Source organism: Bos indicus, chromosome 4, assembly GCF_029378745.1.
Source record: "Bos indicus isolate NIAB-ARS_2022 breed Sahiwal x Tharparkar chromosome 4, NIAB-ARS_B.indTharparkar_mat_pri_1.0, whole genome shotgun sequence".
Lineage (NCBI taxonomy): Eukaryota > Metazoa > Chordata > Mammalia > Artiodactyla > Bovidae > Bos > Bos indicus.
The window spans coordinates 103143329-103160468 of NC_091763.1; the positions used below are offsets into that span (position 1 = coordinate 103143329).

A 17140-nucleotide genomic window follows, 5' to 3' on the forward strand; every position below is an offset into this window, starting at 1 on the left:
ATCCACCTGCAAGGCAGGAGACCCCAATTTGATTCCTGGGTCAGGAAGATCCCCTGGAGAAGGGATAGGCTACCCACTCCAGTATTCTTGGGCTTCTCTGGTGGCTCAGCTGACAAAGAATCTGCCTGCAATGTGGGAGACCTGGGTTCAGTCCCTGGGTTGGGAAGATCCCCTGGAGAAGGGATAGGCTACCCACTCCAGTATTCTGGCCTGGAGAAACTGTATAGTCCATGGGGTCCCAAAGATTTGGACACAACTGAGCAACTTTCACTTTCACTTCAAAGTACACTTCAGACCAAAGAGCCCACAGAAACCACTCAAATCATTTGCCTTGTTTTTGGACTGACTCTTGATGTTGCTCCCAATATCTTAGCTCCTTGAACAAAAGGCTGATTTATTCTATTTGCATACATTTTTCATTGACTGCTACAAGCAAACACAGTTTAACTCTCCATTGGTAAATGGCTTTCCTTGCTTGACTAACAGATGAGCCACTCAGAAACCACTGCAGCCTCATTTTCACATTTTATTTTTGTGAAGAAATTCTGCTGTAATGAAACATTGTTTTAAATTTTCCTGTGTTTTCAAACTTTCCTTTCCTGTGAGCTGGAAATAGTGTGGGGACTGCTTAATCTGGAAATGTGACATATTGTGTTCTTCTAGAATTACTACACTGTTATTACATAATAAGCATGAAGCTTTGACATCTAATTTGACACAAAATAATTCACACTCCACTGTGCCTTAAAGGCTCCAATATCCAGGGTAAGAAGTCATTGGGGTTTCTCTGTCAAGTTTGTAGATCCTGATTATATGTTAAAGAAAGGGGAAATGACCACAAAGTGGGTCTGCCAACCAGCAGACCCACAGTAAGATGGACTTGGACCAGGGCTGCACTTATTACTTAGTTCCCAGACTCCAAAGCTGTACCAAAAGGGCAATGGTACATCCTGGGTCTCTGTATCAATGTCAACTATGACTTTGAGTCTCCTAGTCCTCAGAAAAGTGAAGTATTCCTCAGTTTACTATCATCTGAGTAAATGGCCATAGGTCCTTTTGGGAAAGGACTGGGGAAATCACCAAATGTATGTTTTTTATGGTTCGACGGTTTTGACAAATGTATACAGTCATTAGTTCAGTCGCTCAGTCGTGTCTGACTCTTTGTGACCCCATGGACTGCAGCACGCCAGGCCTCCCTGTCCATCATCAACTCCCAGTGTTTACTCAAACTCATGTCCATTGAGTTGGTGATGCCATCCAACCATCTCGTCCTCTGTCATCCCCTTCTCCCGCCTTCAATCTTTCCCAGCATCAGGGTCTTTTCAAATGAGTCAGCTCTTCGCATCAGGTGGCCAAAGTATTGGAGTTTCAGCTTCAGCATCAGTCCTTCCGATGAATAAAATATATATGTTATATATAGATTTGTTAATATATATATATGCTTTTTTTGGTATAAAAAAGCTATTTTTAAAAAAGAATACAGGGGACTTCCCTGGTGTTGTCAGTGGTTATGATTCTCTGTTTCCAGTGCAGGGGGTGTGAGTTCAATTCCTGGTTGGGGAACTAAGATTCCACATGCTGCAAGGTATAGCCAAAATAATAATAAAATAAAAAATAGAAATACAAAAGAATCCCAGGTTTAAGTTCATGCTCACCTGCTATGGTTGCAACCACTGTTTGGAAACTGGCATGAGACCTGGGCCATCTGTCCAGTGTGTCAGTGGAACTAAAAAAGATAATTACTGGAACACTGGTGACAAAGAGAACTAAAGCTTATAATGGGGAAGGTCTGCACAGATTGCAGACAAAGGCACTGGCGACCCACTCCAGTACTCTTGCCTGGAGAATCCAATGGACGGAGGGGCCTGGTAGGCTGCAGTCCATGGGGTCGCTAAGAGTTGGACACGACTGAGCGACTTCCCTTTCACTTTTCACTTTCATGCATTGGAGAAGGAAATGGCAACCCACTCCAGTGTTCTTGCCTGGAGAATCCCAGGGACGGGGAGCCTGGTGGGCTGCCATCCATGGGGTCCCACAGAGTCGGACACGACTGAAGCAACTTAGCAGCAGCAGCAGCATCCAAAAATCAAATTGATAAATGGCCTTGGACTTCTCAGTAGCAACTCTGGAAGCTTTAAAACAGTGTTGCAAAGCCTTAATAATTCTGAGGAAAAACTGTTTCCAACTAGAAACTGTCATTCAAGTATTCAGACATGTATTTAATTTCATAAAATTAGCTCCTGAGTTTTGTGCTTTACTATCTGTTCTTGTATTTCTCCATTTTTCTATTAGGTTATTGTGTGCCTGTGTGCTATCTCTTCAGTCGTGTCTGACTCTTTGCAACCCTATGGACCGTAGCCCGCCAGGCTCCTCTATCCATGGGATTCTCTAGGCAAGAATACTGGAGTGAGGTGCCATTCCCTTCTCCAGGGGATCTTCCTGACCCAGGGATCAAACCCGCTTCTCCTGAGGCTCCTACACTGCAAGCAGATTCTTTACCACTGAGCTGCCAGGGTACTGTTGTTGTTTCTCCTCGATTATTATCAGGGTAATTCACCCTTCGTGAAATGTGTTATAATTGTTTCTTTCCAATTTGTCTTTTGACTAAGGCTATTTTTCTTTCATAAAATTTATTTTAAATAGTCAAAATTATCAATCATAATTGGAAAGGCCTTTCCTAGTGTGAGTTTTTAAAAACATCTCAGCTGATTACTTCTAAAGTTTCTTTTCTTTTTTTTACATTTAAAATTTTGATTCACTACGTATTTATCCTTTTGTAAGGTGTGAAATAAAATTTTATTCTTGTCTCAGATTTGTCTCTTGCCTCTTTCCCCATCTCGCTTACTGTGCTCCAGCCACTCTGACCTTTTGTCCCACTTACTCCCTGCTGCTGCTGCTAAGTCACTTCAGTCGTGTCCGACTCTGTGTGATCCCACAGACGGCAGCCACCAGGCTCCCCCGTCCCTGGGATTCTCTAGGCAAGAACACTGGTGTGGGTTGCCATTTCCTTCTCCAATGCATGAAAGTGAAAAGTGAAAGGGAAGTCGCTCAGTCGTGTCCAACTCTTAGCGACCCCATGGACTGCAGCCTACCAGGCTCCTCCATCCATGGGATTTTCCAGGCAAAGTACTGGAGTGGGGTGCCATTGCCTTCTCCGACTTACTCCCTACACAGACCTTTTGCACTTGCGTTTCTTTCTCAGTGATACTCTGCCTTTGGATCTTCCCAAGACATTCTAGTCTTAAACCTGTCATTCTCAGAGAGGATTAACATAAAAGGAACTAACATGACACTGAACTGTCTTTAAATCTACCTATTCATGTTAATTCTGTTTGTCTCTGCTATTACCATTTAAGATTTTCCTATTTAACTCCACAAAGCAGCTGTTTTAAGCTTATTGCTAAATTCATTCTGGGGAAGACACGGATTTGGGGACAATCCTGCTGCTCTGCCTCTAGGACAGAATATTAAGGGAAAGGCATTAAATTAAGGATCAGATTGACCTGCTCTTTCTCTATAAGTATAGTTCTCCATAAGTGTAAGATTACCGCACCCTGGACAGAATATTAATCCTCAACCTGAGATTTGAGAGTCTGTAAAGTTATCAAAATTGCTGTGAAGATGTTTTAGATAGTAATTATCCATTAAAAAGGTATGAGTAGCTTGATCTCATGGATATTTTATAGATAACAAAGAATGCCTGTGCTCACAGCCGCTATGTGGGCTTCATTTGTGGCTCAGCTGGTAAAGAATCAACCTGCAATGCGGGAGAGCTGGGTTAGATCTCTGGGTTGAGAAGATCCGCTGGAAAAGGGACTGGCTACCCACTCCAGAATTCTGGCCTGGAGAATTCCATGGACTGTATGGTCCATGGGGTTGCAAAGTGTTGGACACGACTGAGGGACTTTCACTTCACAGCATTACAGTTAGATAACATGAGTATCTGACACATTTTAGGTAATCTAGTATTTTAGACAAAGATATTTTGACTTTGAATGAGAATTGACTTTGACCTCTTCCCAGGTTCTTCAAATGACCCCAAAACTAGGATTCTCATATTAGCTTAGCAGTTGAGAGCTGGGAGGGAACATCAGAACGATCGATTCCAACACCATCTTTATACAATATGAAAGTATTAATAATAAGAAGGCAAAAAACCCAGAACCAACTCATAACTCGTCTACAACATCACACTGACTCAAAGTCATCCATAGGTGTTAACACTGTTAACCTGGTTAATGGAATTAACAGAAGGCGTGGAGGGCAAGCTATCAGATTTGTTTTCCATTAAATGTATTATTAATCAAATGGACCGTAACCCTCATTCTTTTAAAGGTGAATTTCAATTAGTTTATGACAGGTGTGCCTGTGAGTCGTTTCCAACTAAGGCTCCTCTCCTACCAGAAATGGGTCATGTAGCATTCCACTTTCAAGAGAGTTTCATAAAATACCACCACACTCTGTTGAGAAGGGTTTTTTGTAAATTAAACAGTTTAGACTTTATGAATGAGTCCAGAAGTGTTCATTGGCTGGTTCAATTTCCCAACTGCAAAACGTTACTGGGCATTTTATGACCCTGTGACACAATCCGCGGCGCAGTCCGACCAAAAAAAACCAGAGGAGTCGGTTTAGGAAAGGGAGGCCTGTGGGAGTCAACGTCGCGCTTTGCGCAAGGAAGCTGCAGGGTGAGTCAGGTTGGAGTTAGCCATTTCCTTTCTTCCCCTGACATTTCGGGCTGCCGGGGCGCTGGGCGGGCAGACACCGAGGCTGGTGTTTGCGGCCTTCTACTCTTTCCCCGCATCGGCCTTGACTAACCAGCTGACAACCCCAACTCCCTAGAAGCGACAGAGACAGAGAGAGACAGAGAGAGAGAGATGACCGGGCGCCATAGCTAGGTCGGTCCCAGGCACATCTCCACGCTCGCCACTGAGCGCCCCTCGGGTTTCCAGGTGCGAACAGGAAGCTTCTCGCGAACCCCCAGACCCCTCCCCTTTAGAAAGGGCGCAGACAGCGTCTCTGTTTCCATGGAAACCGGTCCTGCCATGATGTCACTTCCGCTGACCTGTCTGGACTCCAGACTGTTGGGAGGAAAAGAGGAAAACTGAGCCACAGCCACGACGGTGGATGCGAGCGTCTCCGGTCTGCGCATGCGCCCGCTCAGCGGCCTGCTTCTATTTATGTGGGGGATCCAACATGGCGGCTGCGGCGACCCTGACGATGGCGGTGGAGCCCGTCAGAACATAGTGGCGGGGAAGGGGGCACAGTCCGCACTCACGGTGGCGTCGGCGGAGACGGCTGAGGGTGGTGGAGGGAAGAAAAGCTACAGCGAGCAAAAGGAAGGGCAGGCAGGCAAACAACTCGGCGTAGAACCGAGCGCCGGCTCGAGCGAAGGCAGAGGGCCAGAACAGTGGGGATGGCGGAGCCACGCAGAGTAGCGTTTATTAGCCTGTCACCGGTGAGGCGGCGCGAGGCCGAGTTCCCAGGGACCGAACGCGAGCCCGAGTATCCTCGCGAGCCTCCCCGGCTGGAACCGCAGCCGTACCGCGAGCCGGCCCGGACGGAGCCGCCGGCCCCGCGGGAGGTTGCCCCCAGGTCGGACGCGCAGCCCCCGCCGCGGGAGAAGCCGCTCCCTCAGCGCGAGGTCAGCCGCGCCGAGCCGCCCATGTCGCTGCAGCGCGAGCCCCCGCGGCCCGAGCCGCCGCCACCGCCGCTCCCGCAGTTGCACTTGCAGCCGCCCCCGCCGCGGGAGTCGACTTCCCGGGCCGAGCCGCAGCCGAGGCCGCCGAGGGAGACGGTGCGCCTGGAGCTGGTGCTCAAAGATCCCACCGACGAGAGCTGCGTGGAGTTCAGTTACCCGGAGCTGTTGCTGTGTGGAGAACAACGGGTACAGAAGATCCCTCCCTCATCCCCCAGACCCCGGGAGCCTCGAGACCCGTCCGCCTCCCCCCAGTGGTTTGCACCTTCCGACGCCCACCTTGCGCGTCTCGGGTCTCCGCAGAGGGTGGCTGGAAGGGGCAGGGGCCGAGCGGGTGTGCTTTTCTCTGCTCCCCTGGGTTGGCCCCGAGGCTCCTACCCGCTCCACCGACCATCCTCCCCTACCCCCCGCATCCTGCTCTCGCTCCCGCTCCAAACGCTGTTCGGATCTGGCTTTTCCTTGCACCTTTCGAAACCTCAGGTTTCCTCTGTGCCTTCTACAAAAAAAACCTGGGGGCCCTGCAAGTTGCGTTGTTGGGTTTTGCTTGCGGACCTCCAGCAGTCGGTAGAAAGGAAGAGAAAACCTGGGGGACACGCCCCCCAGTGTGAAGCAGAGACATTGTGTAACCCCTCCAGGATCATCTTCACCTTCGTCGCTGTTTGTTGTTGTGGGCGCTGAGATGTGCTTCTGAGCGTGGGGTATTTTTCTTAATTGAAGGGGATTTAAAAGTAATCTAAACATTTTCAGACTAAGGATTCCACTTTAGGAATGAAGGATACCTGAGCTAGTTATCTGGTTCCTTATTTTTCTCTTTCGCGTTGATATTGGTAAACCTTTTAAGCTTTGTTTTCTCTAGTGTTCATGCAGCAATTGAATGGGAGGGTGTCTCTCGTTTTATTTGGCGCTTACCATCATATTCTTATTTGAGTGTACATATCATTAGTTTATTGGTTCTAGTTGAAGGATATTGCACTTGGCCATTGTGATTTTTGGATGATGAAAATAATGTTAGCTTTGAATTTCTAAAAACTTTATTAAAAATACCTAGGTATGCCTTTGGTGGAACTGGTGAACAATGGAGATAGGAGAGGGGCTTGTTGGTAGCTGTAATTTTTATTGTTGGTTGGTGATCTTCAGAAGTAAGCTAGAAAGGGAAATGATGGAGTAAGTGTAATAAGAACAATTTCCTCTGTTGTTTAGAGACTATTCTGTTTATTAGGTTTTGCTTTAGCACTCGTCTAATGGACCCCAGAAGTCACTTGTTTTATTTTCATCCTTGGTTATCTTTATAGTTGAAATGAATAACTTAGTTTAAAAATACCATATTAAACAGTGTCATTAGATTTTGTTTGTTGTAAAGCCGGCCAATCTTTTGATCATTATTTACAAATACTGTTGCGTGATCAAATCATTACTAAGTGTTTGCAACCAAAATGAATTGTTAAGGATAGAGATCATTTTGGTCATTTCTACACAACATTTTGCCCTTTAGACTCACTTTAGTGCCCATGTTATTCATAAAGTGATGGCATATTTTTCCTCCAAAGAATTTTGAGAATATTGGACTGAAGCATTTTTCCAAAAAATTGTGCTATATTTGATCTTCTAATCTAAAGAAGGTTTGCAGTTGTACTCCCTAATCTACTTCATAAATTATAGGTGATTATATTGGGGAAAAAATACATAATAATGACTAACATTTACTGATTTCTCACTGTGTGCTAAACACAGTTCTAATTGTGGCTTGTGGAGTTTAAGTCCAGCAGAACTGCATGAGAAAAAACCTTCATCCCCAATTTACAAAGAGGTGGCTGGTTCCCAGAGTGCTCATATATCATCTTATTAGTACTTTTTCCCATATGCTAGTACCAATTCTTAATAAAAACAGAATTCTTACAATTTACTCATATAGTATAAATTTAGAAAGTCCTGCCCAATTGAACTGAAAAAAGAATTATAGTAGAAATACAAAAACCTCTGTTATGATCTTTATGCTATAATATTCATGGGATGATAGACTAATAATAGATATGTATCTTTTAATTATTAAGTTGATTTTGACACCCTACCCTATTAATTTGATAATATCAGAACTAATAATTAAATGTACTAGGAGAAAGGTGAATAATTCATTTAATTTTTCTTTTACACTATCAGTTTGTGGTGTATTAGTCTAGTTATCTTGTACATTCAGCCATATATCATTTGACATATTCCACTTAACCAAAATATCCATTGTTTATACATACAGTGTGCCTTTGCAACAAATATTTGCCAGATTTTCCTATGATTATTCCCAGTGAACATATTTATTACATAAGGAAGTATAGAAAACACCTTTCTAAATGAAGTTGTCACATTTCCATGAAAGGAAATCCTGGGAAGAGAAACCAGGAAAAGGCAAAATGTAAGCAATAGAATTAATCTGCAAAGTGGAGATTCCCAGCTTTGGTTTTTCTTCCCCTCAGGAGGAGTCCAGTTTATTTTCAGTGATGATGGAATATTTTCAAAATAGTTTTTAAATTTTGTGGTGACTTAGTGGCTAAGTCATGTCCGACTATTTCGACCCCATGGACTGTAGCCTGCCAGGCTCCTCTGTCCCTGGGATTCTCCAGGCAAGAATACTGGAGTGGGTTGCCATTTCCTTCTCCATGGGATCTTCCTGACCCAGGAATAGAACCCAGGTCTCCTGCATTGCAGGAGATTCTTTACCGACTGAGCTATGAGGGAAGCCCTCATTTTGCCTTATTGTAATTGAACAACATACTATGTAGCAGGTTAAGAGTAGCAAGGGAAGGAAAAGAGATCTTGTAAAATTAAAAGAAGCAAACTTTCTGCAATATTGAGATAGCTGTCTATTACCCAGTAAGATTTTACTTGATAGATATGTAAGTATAAAAAACCTGTTACATGTGAGTACAATCTGTACTGGGGTGAATTTAAACCATCTTTCATAAATATATAACAGTAAAACCCCTATTAACTAAATGCAGTCAGGAATTTTTCTAAACTTACTTATTTATAAGGGAAAACATAATCAAATGAGCAGGTGTTGGCAAAATATGGAAAACAAAACCCACTCTAGTTGTCAGAACACAGATTAGCTAAACCCTTAACCTTGTCTGCAGAGCATTGATCCTGGTTGAGGTGGAGGCACTGTAATCATCTCTATCCTGAAAGAGTAATTTGTTCACCTTTTCTGGCTCAGGGGAATTGATACACAAGAAATTCTTTTTTAACTCTTAGTAAACCAGAGAATCACTTAACCAGAAAACATCTTCCCTTAAGCATGATTAATTGAGCATTTTGTATAAAAATAAATGATTACAGTGGTAATGTGATTATACTGTTACCAGAGCATTCTGTGGTATTCCATTATTTGTCATACTGCATATTTTGGATAACATATATGAAAGCTCTTCTGAAAATGGTGTTAATTAGTTAACATCAAAGGAAAGAATTGTTGCATCAATTTTGCCTATGGGTTGATCGGTTATTTTGGTATTTACTAATTATTAGGTCTTTTCACCCCAAAAATGTAAAGCTTAGAGCCTTAATTTTGAAAGTGAGTCAGTTTCCTTAAATTTACTTTTATAGATTATCAAGAGTAAATAAGTGATTTAATTTTGCTGCCTATATAAAAATCCACATATAAAATATTTGATAATGGTTTATAAGGTGATTCTTATTTAAAATATCTATCCATGTGTTTATATTTGCTCATATAGAAGTGGGTCAGATCAGTAGTGAGATGTAGTGTTTGGACTCCATCGTGATATGAGGAACAGTTTATAATGGCAAGGCACAGTGGTTGTTGACTGTCCTTAACTCTGATCTCGTGTTAAGGCTGTCCCCTGCACATGCCTGGTGCTTCTTGTTTCATCACCTTTCTGCTTGCTTGCTTGCTTTTTTTGTTTCTGTCATTTATGTTTTGTTTCTTTCCTTTCTTGTTTCATCACCTTGCTGCTGTTTTGTTTCCTTCAGGTCATATTTATATTTTCCTTTGATAACTCCTGTTGGGATAAAGGACTGTACATGTTATTTAATAGATAATTTTCAAAATTGATTTAAAAGTTCCTTTAAGCTTTAAAATGTATCCTTTCATTCTAATGCCTCCTAAGTATGATGAATTGTTTTGTATTCATTCTGTCCATGTTTTTCGATTAATCATGTCTCAGCCTTTATAGCCAGGATAAAATATCTTGGTTTCAAAGTTTGCAAAATGTCATCCCTTCTACATTTTTTCTTGACCTTCAGGGCAAATCTGTGTCTAATATTTCAGCTGTAATGTACTCTCATTTTAATTACTGCTTGAAGATGGTACGTCAGTTAAAGCATTTAGCCTTTTTTTCCATGAACTTTCTAGTCAGTTGTTCATAATTAGATTATGTGTAGCTCCTTGTTTTGTTTTTTTTGTATATTGAAATGTATCTATCTATCTATCTATCTATATATATATATATATGAAGTGTGTCTGTGAAATAGTAAGCTTGAGTAAAAGATGTGATGTGTCTTTTTGTTTATTTTGATCAGTAGGTGGTAAATGCAGGATCCTAGCTGTATGTTTTAAACTGTGCTTTATAGTAGATTTTAACTCTACCTGCTAAAAGGAAGCCTTGATAATGTAAGCTGTAGCTATCAAATTTTTCTGCCTTGTTTAGAAGTCGTATGAATTTCTTGAATGGATATTCATTGACAGGATGTAGATGATATAGAGCTTGTCTGTGCTTGGCCTTAGCAAAAAGCTGTAGCAGCTACAGATACTCCAGTGCTAACTCAGGGCAGATGATTAAATGATAATTGTAATAAACTTTTAGAAGCAAAAGATTTTCTGACCAAATTGGTTAATCTTTGTTGGGAAGTTATAGGTGTTTTTTTTTTTTTTTTTAACCTAATTTTCTTGGGTTTCTTTGGCCTTTTTATTTTGGATAAGGTAACCATAGATCATTTTGTGACTGAAGACAATTTGAATTGTTGAGTTTTTAACTGTTGAAAAACTTTAAAATGTGTAAGAGTCCATTAAAACTGCAAATATTTTTGCTATAAACCAACATGTCTTTCTAATTAGTTTTTTTTTAATTTTTGAATTTTTAAAAAATTAAAATGGATTTTTCAAATGAAGTGTAGTTGATTTACAGTGTTAGTTTCTTTTTAAATTACTTTTTAATGCTTCTAATTTATTTGTTAATATTTGGAAAAATTGACTTATTTACTAAATTTTAAAGATATAGTCAACTGTAATTGAAGTAATACTAATACTTCTGTTTCTTTTACCATTCACTTTGAATCAGAAAAAGCCTGTTTACACAGAAGACCCATTCAATGATGATCATCAAGAGAGGCAAGAAGTGGAAATGTTGGCTAAGAAGTTTGAAATGAAATATGTGAGTATAATAAACTTCACTCAGGTAATTTTATCCTATTGGCCTATTTTTTTTTTTTTCCTGTGACTGGTTGGGAGGGCTTATGACATCCATTGCTCACATTATCTTGTTCTAATAAATTGAACCCAGATGAATGGTTAGATGATCAAAGAAAGATTCCAATAGGTTTGTGGTGGCTATAGTAGTAACTGTCATTTCTTGTACTCCTTCTGGAGTTTCAGCAGTTTGCTTATCATTACCTACAATCCTTGTAACAGCACTGCAAGGTAAGTGACATTGACCACATTTACAGATGAGGAAAGAGGTCTGAGCTTAAGGTTAAATAACTGATCTAAGGTCACATGTACTGATGGCAGAAATGAGACTGCATTTCCAGGTCTGTTTAGCTTAATCCTTTGCTCTTTCCACTGCCATTGAGAACACTGCTTTAATTCCTTTGGTGTAGTAGTTCTTAAGCCTTCCTGCCTCTTAAGTGTTTAAGAGATTTTGAATGTGTGTCCTTCTAGGCCACTTACAGGATCAGTCAAGAAGCAGCATGAAATTTCTTTATAAGTGCCTTGTCTACCTTAAAAATCCATGTGCATTTTATAAACTGTGCCACAATAGATTAGTGTTTGTTTTAATATAAAAATAAATTTGAATTTCCTGATTGTGAAATTGCTTACTATTATTCTCATTTTTTCTGATATAGTTGACTTGGTTGGAAAATCCCTCCCATACCCTTCCCATGTTTATTCTATGGCTTTAACTACCCCTGTCTCGTTGCTCAGACCTGACCCAAGAGAAGCAAGACCTTACCTCTCTTGTGGTTCCCCTGAGAGCACTGGAAAGTATCTCACAGAGATAGGACATCAGCTCACACTAGCCCCGTCATTCGTGTTATCTTCAGAGTGCAGTTAGGGTGGCTGTAGTAGTAACTGTCATTTCTTGGTGATCTTGGTGAGCACTTGTGAGGAAACAGTTTGAGGGGAGGAAAATAGATGAGAATGTTTTGAAATGTGGGTCAGGTTCTAGGTCATACTTTGCCAGCTGCTAATTGTATCCATTGGTGAGTTTATTTAACCTCTTTGTGCCAAAGTTTTCTTCCCTGTAAATTTGAGAAGTTCAGATTTTTCCCATCCTTCTCTGGCTCTGTATTCTGTGGCTGTATAATATCCTGAGGGGTGCACTGATGGAAAGAATAGCCAAAGTTGTTACACTGATTTGTAGTGTTAATTATAATGCAGTGTTCTCAGATTATAAATCCTGAAATAGCTGTTTATAATTTTTATACAAATTAATAAATACTTGGGTTAAATTTAGTGTTTTAACCAGCTAGTACATTTTACATGGTTCAAATTCAAAAGTATGGAGTGAAAAATCTTCCTTTTATTCTCTTGTCCACCCACCTAATCTCATTTCCAAGAGGCAAATAGTGTTCTTGAGTGTCCTTCCCAAAGATATTTTATGTGTATCTTTCTGTATACATTATTCCTTCCCCTACCGCCACCCTTTTACACATATAGCAGAATACATGATTCTGCTCTTTGCTTTTTTCATTTCCTATATCATGGAGATTTTTTTTCATATCCAGGTAAAGGGAGCTTTCTCTCTTTTTCAGAGCTACATGGTATTCGGTTGTATGGAAATATCACAGTTTATTTAACTAGTCCCCACATAATTGCAAAATTGTTTCCAAAAATTTGCTTTTCTAATAGTGCTATACAGTAAATTATTTAGTAGCATGGCATTTCATACTACTTCAAGTTTATCTGTAGAACAAATTCCTAGAAGGGGATTTTTTAGGTCAAAACATTTATGCATATATATTTTTGGTATATACTGTATTATCAAATTAGGAGTTTCAGTTATTACTCTCTACTCCCTCCAACACTCTTATTAAAATGTTTTTTTCCCCCATGGGTTATAAAACCAAGGGTTACAATTGCCCTTTGAAAATGGAAGACTCCCAGCATATCCTATAAAGAAGGAACCTCACAGTTTGCATTAAATCTTATTGGAGATCTTTCCTGGCATAGAAAAACCAGTGTCCAAAAGAAGTTGGTTGATGTGTAAAATTGTTTTATGTGATTAGGATATACTCAAGCACTGTCATTTTGCAAGGATAAAATGTTACTCTTGTTATCATTGAATTTAATGGACTATATTTCTTCCCTAGTTTTTTATTTTGACTGCTGACTCTTTTATTTCATTCTAAGTAGAGATTTAAAATATTCTGCCTCATCAAGGTTTTATGTACATAAATCTAAAAGCATGCCATGAATATCATAACAGTGAATGTTATGTATGCATATTATTACAAGTTATTTGGAACCTTTTAAGAAAATCATCAGACTCTTAAGTGACCTGTGAGAAGATATCTTGTCCGCTCTAGGCTCCAGGCTTCATAAAAGATCACTTAAACAGCAGAGATTTTCATTGGTGTTTAAAGACAGTATATGTAGATGTCTATATGTATAGTTATACCTATATGACAATTGTTTATATAAGCACCATATGTGTATTTATATTTTAACTAAAAGAAAATCTTTTAGATATCTGCAAAATGTTAACCCACCAAAGTTCGATTACTTTTTGTGCATATGACAAAAAAATGACTTAGTTTTTTGAGGTTTATAAAACACAAATAAAACTTGTATCCCTAGCTACCTTTTCTTCTTACTTTTTTCCCTTTTGTAATATAACTTAGATGTCCTTGTCATTATTTCTGAAAATCACTTAAGGTTATTTCTGACCTTTTGTTTCTTGGAACAAGAGATGGAGATAATTTGTTAAATTCTGTATATAAATAATGAAATATTTGAGTATTTATGTTGGACATACAAAGAATCATGTTATTTGCCGCCTCCTGGAGAAACTTTAAAAATAATTGGGAAGACAAAACATATGACACACAAATGCAGTGTCTGTGGAAATGAATGACTCTCCTTTGGGGACCTAAAATTGAGTAGAAGAGCCAGTCTCATTCTTGAAATTGGGAGGAATTTTGGAGACTTGAATGGATCCTTTGAACCTCCTTTCCACCCTATGCAGACTTACACTGGATGAGAGGCAGCAGCAGCAGCGGGCTGTAGTGGAAAGAACCCAGGGTTATGATTTAATGAAGCTGCATTCTAATCTTCTCTTTGCCATAACTAGCTGGGTTACCTTAGTGAAACCTCTTGGCTTCTTTGTGCTTTAGTATGTGTGAGGTGAAAGTAAGGTCTGCTTAGTCAACTTTATAACACAAAAGTTTTGTCAGCATAAGATGAAAAATAGATTGTTAATGTTTAAAATGTTTAAAGTGCTATCTAAATGCGAAATGCTGTTTAGTCACTTAAACATATCATTCTTTTCTCTGAAAAATAATTTATTTCAGGAAATAGCAAGTAACAGATTAATTTTGCAAAAAAAGACATTAAAACACCAATATTTTTCTCTCTCTTTTAGGCAGATATATTAACCTGGCCTCCTGATTACCCAGAGGGCTAGACCTATGCAGAGAATTACTTCATTGGATAAAACAGAAATTAAAGCTTATCATTCTTGTGGAGAGTTGCTTTATTCTGTACTTGTCGTAAATTCTTTGTACATAAACATCTGTGTGGTTTTAACCTCTTAATTGACAACCCCACTGATTTTGATCTCCTTCAGGCATTTTGTTCCATGTAGCCTTTATCTTTGGTCCTCCAATCACTTGTTACATATTCTTCTTAACTGTTTTGTCTTCTTACAGACCACAATAGATTATTTGGAGCCCTTTAAGAAAAATTATTGGCCAACAATGACTTGGGAGAAGATATCTTTTCCAAGCCTAGACTCTCACAAAAAAGAGTACGGTTAAACAACAAATGGGGATATTATTGCCCTATAGTTTATACTGTCCTGTAGTTATTTTAGTGTTTGAAATTCAGGAGTAGCAAATTCAGATGTCCTCAGTTGTGCACTGATCAATCAGTGAAGCAAGTCTGATGGACACTGAAAGTGGGGGATTCTTCCAAACGGAAGACAGACAGCACATGCCCTGTCTGAAGGGGACACTGCTGCTCGGTTCCAGCCTTTGTTAACTTTGCAGGAATTTGGCCTTAGGGTTGCCAAATCTTTCCATTTCTCAAAAGAATGCTGAAATCTGCATTTTACTCTATTATTCTTACTTTTAAATGTTGCCTTCTAACTAAAACACCTCCTGGGCTGGCCAAAATATATCTGAGGGCCGTATTTGGCTCTCAAGCTTTTGTTTGAGACCTCTGTATACTTGGTTCACCTTTTTTTTTTCCCCTAATACATTTAACTTGTCAGTTCATCTACTTTTTACATTCTGCCCTTTCTCTTCTGTGAGCAGGGTGGCTGGTGGTACATGTGGGGGCCTATACCATTTCTACTGTGATGGAGCATGCATTTGTATGAAGATTCAGAGAACTGGGCAAGCTAAACTCAGTTGGGGATTTCCAGATAAGGAGAAAAATAGGATGCATTGAGATGTGGCTGGGTCCAAGAGAGATGTTAGTGATAAATTCTGTGATTTGTTGGAAAGCCTGTGAGGCCAGTTTGTGGGCTTTTTGTATATATAGCTGTTACTTATTCTGGAGAGGAGTTATGTGAAGGGGGAGCAGGTGACCACCTAAGGGAGAAAGGAAGACTGCCTGTGGCGTATAGGATGCACTTTATCCTGCTGCCGTTGCTTGTGGATAGAAGGACTAAGACAGCTTTGGTAGTTGAAAAGCAGTGATAACAAATTATGGGGCATATAGAACCCTGTATTGAATGATTGGTTTGTGTTTTTCCCCCCTTCTGTCCTATTTTTATTGTCTGTTGTATTTCCTGTTACATTACTTGTCAAATAATGTGACAGTGTGTCAGTTCAGTTCAGTCGCTCGGTCATGTCCAACTGTTTGCGACTCTCACATCCATACATGACTACTGGAAAAACCATAGCCTTGATTAGATGGACCTTTGTCAGCAAAGTAATGTCTCTGCTTTTTAATATGCTGTCTAGGTTGGTCATAACTTTTCTTCCAAGAAGCAGGCATCCTCTAGTTTCATGGCTGCAGTCACCATCTGCAGTGATTTTGGAGCTCAAGAAAATAAAGTTTGTCACTGTTCCCATTGTTTGCCCATCTATTTGCCATGAAGTGATGGGACCAGATGCCATGATCTTAGTTTTCTGAATGTTGAGTTTTAAGCAGCTTCTTCATTCTCCTCTTTCACTTTCATCAAGAGGCTCTTCAGTTCCTCTTCGTTTTAGGCCATAAGGGTGGTGTCATCTGCATATCTCAGGTTACTGATTTCTCCAGGCAGTCTTGATTCCAGCTTGTGCTTCATCCATCCCGCCATTTTGCATGATGTACTCAGCATATAAGTTAAATAAGCAGGGTGACAATATACAGCCTTGACATACTGCTTTCCTAATTTAGAACCAGTCTGTTGTTCCATGTCCAGTTCTAACTGTTGCTTCTTCACCTGCATGCAGATTTCTCCGGAGGCAGGTCAGGTGCTCTGGGTAGTCCCATCTCTTGAAGAATTTTCCACAGTATGTATTTCCTCAGTATGTGACGGTATGCATTCAGCATCAGTTGCTAAATTATTTTTTGGAAAAAGAGCAATATAGGTATTCAGCACTTACTTCTACCTAGAATATATCAAAATGGTTGTTGTACACTCATAATAAATAGTTAAGTCCAAGTTTTGACATTTGACATTTGTCGTGTTGGTTATTGTAGGCAGGAAGTAGAATACAGTTTAAAGAGACCACCATAACTTCCTCATTCCCAGTCTTAAGACTCCACATGTTGAGGCTAAATATGTATAGTACTTCCCAGTTCAGTTTTTAGATATTTCTGTATTGTGTATGTTTTTCTGAGGCCATGTATACTCTAGATTAGAGCATGTAATGAAGTTTGGTTTGATGGGTGTAGACTTGTTCTCTAAGCCTGCGAGGCCATAGGATGACATGTGATGGTTGGAAGATTTGTTTTAGTGATTTTTCTCACTTTCTTACCCCAGCATCTTGAAAGATCATGCTGTCCTAGAACTGGATATAACTTCAATAATCTAAAGGGAAGTGCTTAACCCAATATCTGAT

General features: G+C 40.0%; 1 protein-coding gene across 1 annotated transcript in view; it reads left to right on the forward strand.

The window, feature by feature from the left end:
* The first annotated feature begins 5053 nt into the window (after window positions 1–5053).
* The window catches only part of UBN2 (ubinuclein 2), a 79410-nt gene continuing 67323 nt past the window's right edge, over window positions 5054–17140 (forward strand). The window contains exons 1-2 of the mRNA XM_019959164.2: window positions 5054–5884; window positions 10987–11079. Coding sequence (XP_019814723.2) covers window positions 5414–5884; window positions 10987–11079 — 564 coding nt within the window. The 5' untranslated portion in view covers window positions 5054–5413. The remainder of the gene's footprint in view (window positions 5885–10986; window positions 11080–17140) is intronic.